The sequence below is a fragment of the Cucurbita maxima genome, unplaced genomic scaffold (assembly GCF_002738345.1).
Source record: "Cucurbita maxima cultivar Rimu unplaced genomic scaffold, Cmax_1.0 Cma_Scf00029, whole genome shotgun sequence".
Lineage (NCBI taxonomy): Eukaryota > Viridiplantae > Streptophyta > Magnoliopsida > Cucurbitales > Cucurbitaceae > Cucurbita > Cucurbita maxima.
In genome coordinates, this window is record NW_019272045.1 from 2,382,319 (window position 1) to 2,394,128 (window position 11,810).

Below are 11,810 nucleotides of genomic sequence, written 5' to 3' on the forward strand. Positions count from 1 at the left end.
TTAGGGGATGTTTTCGTAAAAAATAAGAAAAGTAGGGGCGTTTTCTGAAAAATATAAAAATAGAGCACTCCTCAAGCAAACATAGATGGAGAAAGGGCCGGTTTGCAATTTAGGAACTTTATTTTTTTTCTTTTTTGGAAAAATATAATAATTTTCAATTATTGTTATTTTTTAACTTGGTCCCAAAATTTTATTAACTTCTAATTATTTATATTTTAGTAAATAAATTTATAAAAACTATTTCTACTTGTGAAATATTTATAAAAATTATAGAAAAGAATTTAAGAAAACCCTAAATCTTTCCCTCGGGGAAAGACTCGAGGTCCGACCATTTATTGAAGAAAGAATTCTTACCTTCAACTCAAAACAAAACTGACCGACATGCTATAAATCCAAGCATAACTATTTTTAGTCGTACATGTCGCCTATTGAAAGGGGAAAGACCCCATGTGCAGCCCCGAGCATTGTCAAAACTGATCGACATGCTATAAACCTAAGCATAACTATTTTTAGCCGTACATGTCGCCTATTGAAAGGGGAAACACCCCATGTGCAGCCCCGAACACTAGGATTAAAGCAACTTAGCACTATTACTATCGGGAGCATTACACGACCAATTCTAGTTTTAGCTCAGTACTACTCCAAAAACGTCACGAACTTTAGGCATCAAAATTTCTCATAGACTATCCAAGAACATTGGAAACATGAACAACTTTCACAAAGCCCTAAATAAACTTTCTTTCATTTTTTTTCTTTTACAAGTTGGAAATCATGGTAGCATCCATTAAACAAATTGGCACAATATATAAGGAGGCTATCTGTACATGGCAATTCTAGGATAATAAACTTTGACAATGGTAGATACGTTGACGACGAAACCATTTAAATTAGGTCTGTAAATGACGAGGTTAACATGTACGGGATGTTCGCCATTGGACCTCGTTGGCAAGCAAGCTCATGAATGTCCCTGACAATGTCGAAAACGGCCTCAGGTTGTGCTAGTTTGAGAGCATTTTGTGACATTGTGTGAAGTTCTTCTGTTTTTGTGCTGAACCATTGTGCAACAATGGCGGCTGTTTCTTTAGGACTTCTAGTAAACACTCCAGCTCCATTGTCAACCACATATGGAACATTCCCTTTTTCCTATGGGGACAAGGTTTTTTTAATGAGTTCGTTATGAAAACTCTAGTCTAAAGCTGGATGCAAATGTCGAGTTTCGTCACTTACTTGCCCGGGAATGTAATCATTTAGAATGATCGGAAGCCCTCGAATCAAAGCTTCCGCAATTGTACCGGGTCCGGCCTGTGAACAAAAGTTTAGTTTAACATGATCAAGTATCCCAATGGTTTGTCCATCACTATGATTCAATATCAAGTTTTGTTTATAGACATTTTCATACGGCCTGATATCACCAAACAGTATCTAACTGCACCGCCTGATATCACTAAACAATATCTAACTGTGCCGCCTGATATCACTAAACAATATCTAACTGCGCCGCCTGATATCACTAAACAATACCTAACATATCTAACTGCAACACCTAATATCACTAGACAATATCTAACTTCACCGCCAAATATCACTAGACAGTATCTAACTGCCCCCCCTAATATCACTAAACAGTATCTAACTGCACCGCCAAATATCACTAGACAATATCTAACTTCACCGCCAAATATCACTAGACAGTATCTAACTGCCCCCCCTGATATCACTAAACAGTATCTAACTGCACCGCCAAATATCACTAGACAATATCTAACTTCACCGCCAGATATCACTAAACAATATCTAACTGCACCGCCTGATATCACTAAACGGTTCTAAGTACACTGCCTGATATCACTAAACAGTATCTAACTACACCGCCTGATATCACTAAACAGTATCTAACTGCACCGCCTGATATCACTAAACAGTATCTAACTGCACCACCTGATATCACTAAACAGTATCTAACTGCACCGCCTGATATCACTAAACAGTATCTAACTGCACCGCATGATATCACTAAACAATATCTAACTGCACCGCATGATATCACTAAACAGTATCTTACTGCACCTCCTGATATCACTAAACAGTATGTAATTGCACCGCCATATATCACTAAATAGTATCTAACTGTGCCGCAAGATATCACTAAACAATATCTAACTCCACCGCTTGATATCACTAAACAGTATTTAACTGCACCGCCTGATATCACTAAACAATATCCAACGGCAGTAAAATCCCGAATCATATTATCGTATTTGGAATTTTATCCTAAACAAAAGATTTATGAGGGAATATCAAGAAATGCAGCAAAGACGTACTTTTGTTATTATACAGTCACAAGCTCCCATCCATTTCTCCATCTGTTTTTCAAAGCCTCTCACCTGCAAAACAGGAAGAAAAGAAGCTGAAATGAATGCCAATAAGCGAAGCTTTTAGGGGAAAAAAAGCCCTCCAAGAATGGCTACAACTGACCTTAACAGGGATCTTCCATTCAAAGGCTTCAAGAGAAGAGGCCAAAGTTTGGTTTCTTCCACAAATAATAACAATTTGCCCAATAGCCTTCTCGTTGTCCTTATCATAAAGGGACTCAGCAAGAGCTTTTGCTGTTTTCTTTACAGGACCCATCCCTTCACCTCCTCCCATTAGCAGCACTGCTGGTAACTCTGGATCCATTTCAAGTTCTTCCCTTAGTTCATCCTATGTGAGCGAAAAATCGCATCGAAAACCGCCACGAACACAATCAGACCTCCTTCAAACATAATTACATGGTTGTGATGTACTAAAATGTAAAGATCTACCTTCTGGAGTACCGCTCGAGCAAAGGATGGCCTGATAGGTAGGCCGTAGACACGAACTCGAGACTCTTCGATGTCGTCGAGCAAGGCTCTCTTGGCTACTGCCTCTGATGGGCAGTAGCATCGGTTTACGCCGGGATGAAACCTGGATTTATAGTGTTTGTAATGTTAGATAAGATAGAAGCTAAAAGATCAGCAGAGAATAAGTAAACTAACCATGTTGGATGGCAGGTGTTTAAGTCTGTTATGACTGTGACAAACACCACTTTTTTTTGAAGGCCTTGCCATTTTAGAACCCATAAAGGAATGTGTTGCATCAGTGGATGAACACTGATGATAATATCTGGCTTGTACTCCATTAGACCAGCCTCCACCTCCCTTCAAACAAACAAGAAAAACAACGAACAATGTAAGAACGTTTGGATATTTCTTTTTATCCTTTATTAGAAATCACGACTCTTTACAATGGTATGATATCGTTCATTTTGAGCATAAACTCTCATGGCTTTGCTTTTGGTTTTCCCGAAAAACTTTATCCCAATGCAGATGTGTTCCTTACTTAGCCAACGTGGGACTACTTCTTTCAATAATCCTCAACAATCCTCCCCTCGAACAGCCTCCCATTAATCGAGGCTCGACTCCTTTCTCTGTAGCCCTCGAACAAAGTACACATTTTGTTCGATACTTGAGTCACTTTTGACTACACCTTCGAGGCTCACAACTTTTTTAGTCTAACACTTGAAGTTTCTATTGACATGGCTAAGTTAAGGGCATGCCTCTAATACCATATTAGAAACCACGACTCTCCATAATGGTATGATACTGTCACTTTGAGCATAAGCTCTCATGGTTTTGCTTTTGGTTTCCCCAAAAGGCCTCATACCAATAGAGATGTATTCCTTTCAATATCCTCAACAATCCTCCCCAGGAACAAAGTACATCATAGAGCCTCCCCTAAGACCTATAGAGCCCTCGAACAACCTCCCCTTAATTGAGGCTCGACTCCTTTCTCTGGAGCCCTCAAACAAAGTACACCCTATGTTCGACACTTTAGTCACTTTAGACTACACCTTCGAGGCTCACAACTTCGTCAATCGACACTTGAGGTTTCTATTGACATGGCTAAGTTAAGAGCATGACTCTAATATCTTATTAGAATCCACGATTCTCCACAATGGTATGATATCGTCCACTTTGAGCATAAGCTATCATGAGGCAAACCATGGCTCACTTGGACATTCAAATATGATAATAACTAACAACAGAGAGTAGAGCTAAGAACATATTGAAAAGATTGTTATATATACTTTGCATAGTAAGCGGCAATGGCAGCAAGATAGACTGAATGAATCCACCGAGGAGAGGTACTATGAAATGCAACCTTCCATAGCTGAACATGCTTTACCATGAACTTGTAAGATCTCTCCATGTCATTCAAAGGCCAACCCGTATACTCTTTCCAAACATCCTTTACGAATATCTGGAAAATGAACAAGAGATTTGAGCTAGCATTCTTCTCTTACAATATAGATGACTTGTGCACAATGTTAAGCAAGAAATCGCTTACAAGAAGATTCACACAACAAATTTTGACAGATAGAAGCCTAAAATTGCAAGATCTTTACGCATACACAAAGATATCTTAAGAACAAGCATAAAATGGCACGTTTACAAGACTTCCACGTAAAGGAGAGGCTAAAAGAGAAACAGAGAGGTAACTTACAAGCCGAATCTGATCGTTTTCAGCAAGATTTTCAGCAAATAATCAACAAATCTCATGATTAAATGATTAAACGAGGCTGAACGAACATGGTGTTAGGAATCACGACTCTCCACAAGAACAAACGAATGCTGAAAAAAACTCTCATGGTTTTGCCAAAAGGCCTCATAGCAATAAGAACGTATTCTTTACTTATAAACCCATGACCATTTACTTAATTAGCCAACGTGGGACGACTCCCTCCTAACAATCCTCAACGATCCTCCCCTCGAACAAAGTACCCCATAGAGTCTCCACTTGATCGAGGCTCGACTCCTTCTCTAGAGTCCTTGAACAAAGTACACCTTTTGTTCGACGCTTGAGTCACTTTTGACTACACATTTGAGGGTCCCAACTTCTTTGTTTGACATTTGAGGATTCTATTCACATGGCTAAGGACATGGCTCTGATACCATGTTAAGAATCACGACCTCCATAATGGTATGCTATTGTCCACTTTGAGAATAAGCTCTCGTAGCTTTGCTTTGAGCTTCCCCAAAAAACCTCATACCAATGGAGATGTATTCCTTGCTTATAAACCCATGATCATTTTCTAAATTAGCCAATGTGGGACTCTCTCCCAATAATCTTCAACAATCCTCCCCTCGATCAAAGTACACCATAGAGCCTCCCCTGAGACCTATGGAACCCTTAAACAGTCTCCCCTTAATTGAGACTCTACTCCTTTTCTGGAGACCTCAAATAAAAAACACCTTTTGTTCGACACTTGAGGATTCTATTAACATGGATAAGTTAAGAGCATGACTCTGATACCATGTTAAGAATCACGGATCTCCACAATGGTACGATATTGTCCACTTTGAGCATAAGCTCTCATGGCTTTGCTTTGGGCTCCCTAAAAGGTCTCATACCAATGGAGATGTATTCCTTACTTATATACCCATGATCATTCCCTAAATTAGCCAATGTAGGACTCCCTTCCAACAATCCTCAACTACTCTCCCCTCGAACAAAGTACCCTATAGAGGACCTATGGAACCCTCGAACAGCCTCCCCTTAATCGAGTCTCGACTCCTTCTCTAGAGTCCTCGAACAATCCACAACGTATGAAGCAAAATGTAAATCAGGAAAAAAGAAACTCAAAACCCAGAAGAGAAAATCATTCAAGTAACTTGATACACAAGAAAAATTCCACAAGAATTTCAGCAAATAACCAACAAATCGCACGATTAACCAGAGATGAAGATCACAAAAGAACATGAAACAAAATGTAAGTAGCAAAAATCTCAAAACCCAAAAGAGAAAATCATTTAAGTAACAAAAGAACATGAATCAACATGTAAATAAGAAAAAAACTCAAAACCCAGAAAAGAAAAACTCACCTGATACTCATCGCCAAATTCAATCCGAAACGCATCTCGAATGGCCTCCGCAGAGGCTCTATGGCCACCGCCTGTATCACTCATCAAAATAAGAACATTCTTGGTCCTCTCGGCTCCAATCTGAACCATTTCCAAAGTCCCATCATCATCATAATCCTCCTCTTTAAACTCATTCCCACAGATCCTATGCGTACTACTTTGATAATGCCCTCCCACCCTCTGAAACACCTTCTCTGTAACAGACCTGGGCGTAACGACAGACATAACCAACAATCCACCAAAAAATAAACAGAATCAGAGAAGTCAAAACGAGACCCACTTAACTCCGGCCGCTGTGAATGGCGGAGAAGGCGGGAAAAGGGGAAGAGAATGATGGAGGAGAGGGTATTGAGCGCAAGACCCTGAAATTAAACGCTGTAAATCGAGGGAAATTAGAGAGAAAAAGAGGGATCGGTTGAGAGGGAATTTTGATTAGTGGGTGTTGAGAAGGAAATGAAGTTGTGTGAGTTGGCAGAGAATGGCGCCATTGAAATATGCACATGAGATTCCTATTTTGCTTTGAGAATGAGAATGTTCGTTGAGGAAGATCCGAATCTTCTTCTGCTTCATGAACGGTAACTTGAATCCGGCGCCATTTTTAACACACCGCATTTGGCATCATCCCCTCCTTGGGTTTTGGATATTCTTTTAGTTGTATATATATATACCTGTATATACACACACACACACAACCTTGGTCTAGTATTAGCGGCTCATCGAGCCGAAGCAAGTTAGCATGCAAGCACGAGTTGTATGTTTGGTTAGCAAAATCAAAAGATAATCCACCTAATCTTCGACCAAACTCCCAAACTCCAAAACGAACGAAGAATAGAAATGAGGCATGAGTTCCCTAAAGATTGTCATGAACAATGTCAAGATCACAAGCATGTATCGTATTAAATATGATTGAACTTTTAAAACTTTTAATATCATTCTTAATTTAAAAATAAAAAATACTTAATTTTTTTTGAAGGCAAGGAATAATTTATTTAAAAAATACTATAAACTTTTGAAATATACCCTAAATTTTTAAAGAATTACAAAATATATCACTTCAAAATTTTGGATTCAACTTTTTTTTTTTTTAATTTTTCATTAAATTTTATATGGTTAACCAAATCAACGAAAAGGATATAAGATCGTATTAATATATAAATGAAGTATAATTAAAAAAAATGAAAATATTGATAATTGATTTGTTTTAAATATATTGTTTGAAATTTTAATAAATCCAATCTTTTTTTATTAAAAAAAAAGAAAAAAAAAAAAAGAAGAACATGGGGGCCAAATTATTTTTGCATTTCAAGTATGTGGTGGACGTTAAAATATAATACACCACTAATTAATTTATTGGTTAACACGAAGTATTTTTTAATGCATTTGTCAATATTTAATAGTGATTTTTAAGAATATTCCTTTTTAGATATTCATATCATTTACTATTATTAACTAATTATAAAAATATGTATTAAATATAAGAAGGACCAACAAGAAATATAATAAAAATACGAGCAAAAGTTGCTAATAATTGATATCGTGTATACTATTTGTAATAGTATCGATAGAGACCCAAAGGGATAAAAAAAAAATATAACAAAAATACGAGGGCATATTAGCAAAATTTACAAATGATTGATATAATATGGGTCCCAATAAAACTTTATGTGAGGTTAATAAAGAAAATGATGTTATGAGCAAGTGGCATTGTGGACCAACATGATAGCTCATTTTATTCATTTGTGTCTCCTAATTACTTAAGGTCTGAGGTGTTTTGATGTATAGATATTAAATAAATCTAATAATATTTCAAAAGTGAAAACATAAGGTAGGGCGTATCGTGTAAGGTCAGGGAATATAATCTCTGTTCCCAACCCGGCTTAGCTAGGAGAGAAACCTTTCATCACATCTTTCACATTTTTCACTTAAATATAGAATTCCTACCTCGTTCGAGGCAAGTTTCCATAGGTAAAATGAGCGTCTCTAGCAATAAACATGAAACCTTTTCAATCTTAATTGTCGCGAGAAACCTTTCATCACATCCTCCACATTTTTCACTCGAATATAGATTTCCTGCCTCGAGATTTGGATGAGGTCGAAGCAAGGTCAGGAAATATAATCTCCGTCCTACTTATCTAGCATCACATCCTTCCACATTTTGCACTGAATCAGTGATTTCCTACCTCATCCGAGGCAGGTATCCATAGGTAAAATGAACATCTCTAATAATAAACATGAAACATTTTCAACTCTGATTGTTGAGAGAAACCTTTCATCACGTTCTCCACATTTTCCACTTAAACAAAGATTTCCTACCATGTTCGAGACAAGTTTCCATAGGTAAAATGAACCTGAACTTTTCAACCCTCATTGTCGGGAAGCTCATTGTTGGGAAGATGTTATATGCTAAAGGAGCCATCAATAAGGAAAGCTAGCCCGAGCAAGTGACAACATTTTCTAAGGAAAGCTATTGATCACATTGAACATAAAGGGTGTAGAACGTTGCTATTTACACTACATGGGGGTGGATTTTGGATATGAATCAGGTTTAAGGATCTCTCTCTTTCAGCTAGTTAAACGTCATAAAGCTGTTTATAGAAGATCAGGCAAGGGAATGATACGGCAATTCAAGAACCCCCATCTTTCAGAGTTAGAATTAGAGAGGACTCTGTACCTTGTTGAACATCAGTGAGCATTCTTTCAAGTTCCATGTCGAAATTTTCATCAGCGTGATGTTCTTGCTCTTCGTGTGCCTCGACTAGAGCAAGCTGTTGGTCATGTCCAACTTGTTCGTAAAAGACTCCTCGTTGAACGTTCCAGTCCTCCACAATCTTTTCAACTGTATCTCCAATCAATCCCTCATCCTCTGATATGTGCTTTATATCCTGGACATCCACTATCTCACTCGCTTCTTTTGGTACCAAGACGAACATAGAGAAACATGGGCGTAAAGTTTAGTAAGAAACAAAAATCATGAGAGAATAGAGAGATCAAATATGATTGGGATGAACGAAGTTACCATATAATGCAACTTTCTTTGCCTCTGAATAATCTGATGACATCTTTTTCAATATATTCAAACCAGCTTCCATCCCCTGATAAATAGTTGATAATAACATGGAAGAGTTCATAATGCTAGTTAAACAGGTACTGGAGTATAATGGTTCAGAAACAAGGCGAATCGGGTAAGTTTTGGTATTTTTTCACTTACCAAGTTCATATGGATATAATCTTCTATTGGGGTATCAGCAAACAGCCTAGACATCCAAAAGTAGAAATCAAGGATGCTGTAAAGATATCATGGCATGAACAGTATAAATCTAGAACAAAAAGGACAACCGTTTGTGTCTCGAACGTACTTATCATAGGCAACTCGAATGCGGGCATTTTGCAATTCTGTTAGTTGATTCACTGTTTCCAAAGCAGAGTTCTCATTCATGTCCACAGATCCAAAGAGGAACATGTTCTTTTCTAACATTCTTTTCACCACAGCAGACGCCACTTTTACGTTCTTTTCTTTTGCCTCGACAATAAGTTCCTTCAGTTTCTTTAACTCTCCTATAAACGTGGTAGTGTCGTAAAATAACCAAAGAAGAAAAGGTAAACATGAAATCAAGAGACGTCCACCCAAACAAAGAGCTAGGAAAAACTTACATATATCTATAGATAATTATCAAAGAACTTCGAAAAATCATACCAATAGACAGGTAGATTTTGTAAGAGGGCTTAAAGGGTTGTGTCTCGTAAAGGCTGTAAAGGCAATAAAGGCCACCCAGTCTGTGTGACAAAGAAGCAGTACTGACCATGTGACCTGCAAAACGAAGTATTAGATACCATAATCTTTGAAGTAAAGAGCTTTGTTCATCATAATTTAGAAGAAATCGCCAATGGCCAACAAATTAATGTATGGATGACCGAACTTATTACGCCAGAGCCTACCGATTGTTTGGGCATACATTGATTGCATAAAGAACGCCAAGTTCAAAGGAGCAGCCTCAAATATGTAAGTGAATTTTCTTCCAATCCATACTTTCTTCATATCCGCAAAAGATGTAAACCCCCCCTGTAAACCAAACTTCTCAGGGGTTATACATTTAAACAACTAACATCTTTTCAATATGCAAGTTAGCACAAACAGGAAATCTCCATAACTTCAAAGTACTTAAGAGCTACCTCAGCATATTCATTGATCAGCTCATCGATATCAAGCCTGAATGGAGAAAGATCCATTGCATCCACAATTATCTGAGTGAGAAAAAGCATTACATGAATGCATAGTAGAAAAAAAAATGGGTACAGCAATGGAAAATCCTTCCATAGGCAAACTATGTCATCAGAAAAATATAAATTCCGACTTCCTTCACATTTCAAGGAATGAGTTATCAGGAAAAATAATAAATAAAAATAGAAATTTTCAAATAACATTAACATTGACACAAAACAATCCTTTCTACCATGTGAACAAATATAAGTGTGGGATAAGCCAGATATAAGTGGGATGACGGTTAGGAACCACGAACCTCCACAATGGTATGATATTGTCTACTTTGAGCATAAGCTCTCATGGCTTTACTTTTGGTTTCCCCAAAAGGCCTCATATCAATGGAGATGTATTCCTTACTTATAAACTCATGATCATCCCCTTAATTAGCCAAGACTCCCTCCCAACAACTCTCAACAATCGTCCCCTTGAAAAAAATACATCATAGAGTCTCCCCGGAAGCCTATGAAGCCCTCAAACAGCCTCCTCTTAATCGAAGCTCGACCCCTTTATCTAGAGCCATCGAACAAAATACACCCTTTGTTCGACTCTTGAGTCACTTTTGACTACATCTTCGTGGCTTACAACTTCTTTGTTTGAAATTTGAGAATTCTATTGACATGACTAAGTTAAAGGCATGGCTCTAATACCATGTAAAGAACCACAAACCTCCACAATGGTAATGATATTGTCCACTTTGAGCATAAGCTCTCATGATTTTACTTTTGGTTTCTCTAAAATGCCCCATACCAATAGAAGAGATGTTTTCCTTACTCATAATTATAAACCCATGATTATCCCCTTAATTAGCTGATGTGGATTCCCTCCCAACCATCCTCAACAATGACTAGTTTGCAAATATACCATCCGTGATTGTTTAAGTCAGCTCCGAGCACACATAAATTAATTTCACAAGTAAGTATCGAACTCTTTTGATTTCACTAATTTCACAACTTTTGATTTTCAATAATTTTCAAAATCTTTGTCAGATGGGTATCCATAGTTCAAAACTTTTCCCTCTAAACCCTTTTGCTTATTTGCAAATACAGATGAAAAATGCAATGGCAGAACGTTCGATGGGCAATGAACAGCGTCGGATTCTCCCATTTCAAAATACAAAAACAAATTACTGGAACATTCAGCTATTTTCCCAACAATAAATATACCACAAGACAAAGACATTGAAATTAAAAGAAAGGTAAAGAAGTGATACAATACCGAACGAGAAGGCGGCGAGACAATCGCAGGTCTACTGTGAACTGTCCGTCGCCGCCTGATGCCTGAAGAGAAACAGAGAGTAGTTTCCAGAGAGAGAAGCGGTGGAGGCCGGTGGGTGAGATTCGGAAAGCAAAATTCTCCGCGCCTTTTGTACTCGGTTTTTGTTATATATGTCTCAATATATATATATATATATATTTATTTATTTATTTATTTATATATGTATTTATTTATTTTGAAAATTTAAAAATAATTTTATTAATTTAGTTGAAAAGTTTTGATGATCCCTTTAAATTTTTTTAACAAGAAAATAATTATTAATAATTTGTTTAAAAATCATCTTTTAATCTTAAAAAAATACAGTTAATTTTTAAAAATTTATTAATACTTTTAAT

General features: G+C 37.1%; 3 protein-coding genes across 3 annotated transcripts; all 3 read right to left on the bottom strand.

Moving 5' to 3' along the window:
• Positions 1–684: 684 nt before the first annotated feature.
• Positions 685–6,559, bottom strand: LOC111465534 (monogalactosyldiacylglycerol synthase 2, chloroplastic-like). The gene is made up of 8 exons (XM_023109955.1): positions 5,901–6,559; positions 4,106–4,278; positions 3,015–3,176; positions 2,802–2,943; positions 2,476–2,700; positions 2,322–2,384; positions 1,228–1,302; positions 685–1,143 (listed from the first exon to the last, which is right to left on the bottom strand). Exons 1-8 carry the CDS (start codon positions 6,162–6,164, stop codon positions 883–885), a joined length of 1,365 nt encoding a protein of 454 aa, XP_022965723.1. The 5' UTR covers positions 6,165–6,559; the 3' UTR covers positions 685–882.
• On the bottom strand, positions 1,309–2,314 carry LOC111465662. Its single transcript, XM_023110163.1, has 3 exons — positions 1,939–2,314; positions 1,544–1,807; positions 1,309–1,435 (listed from the first exon to the last, which is right to left on the bottom strand). Exons 1-3 carry the CDS (start codon positions 2,246–2,248, stop codon positions 1,371–1,373), a joined length of 639 nt encoding a protein of 212 aa, XP_022965931.1. The 5' UTR covers positions 2,249–2,314; the 3' UTR covers positions 1,309–1,370.
• A 1,632-nt stretch (positions 6,560–8,191) lies between the features above and the next one.
• LOC111465616 lies at positions 8,192–11,567 on the bottom strand. The gene is made up of 8 exons (XM_023110085.1): positions 11,416–11,567; positions 10,110–10,181; positions 9,876–9,999; positions 9,634–9,747; positions 9,296–9,494; positions 9,148–9,193; positions 8,956–9,031; positions 8,192–8,847 (listed from the first exon to the last, which is right to left on the bottom strand). The coding sequence occupies exons 2-8, from the start codon at positions 10,164–10,166 to the stop codon at positions 8,564–8,566; spliced, it is 900 nt and encodes a 299-aa protein (XP_022965853.1). The 5' UTR covers positions 10,167–10,181; positions 11,416–11,567; the 3' UTR covers positions 8,192–8,563.
• Positions 11,568–11,810: the final 243 nt, after the last annotated feature.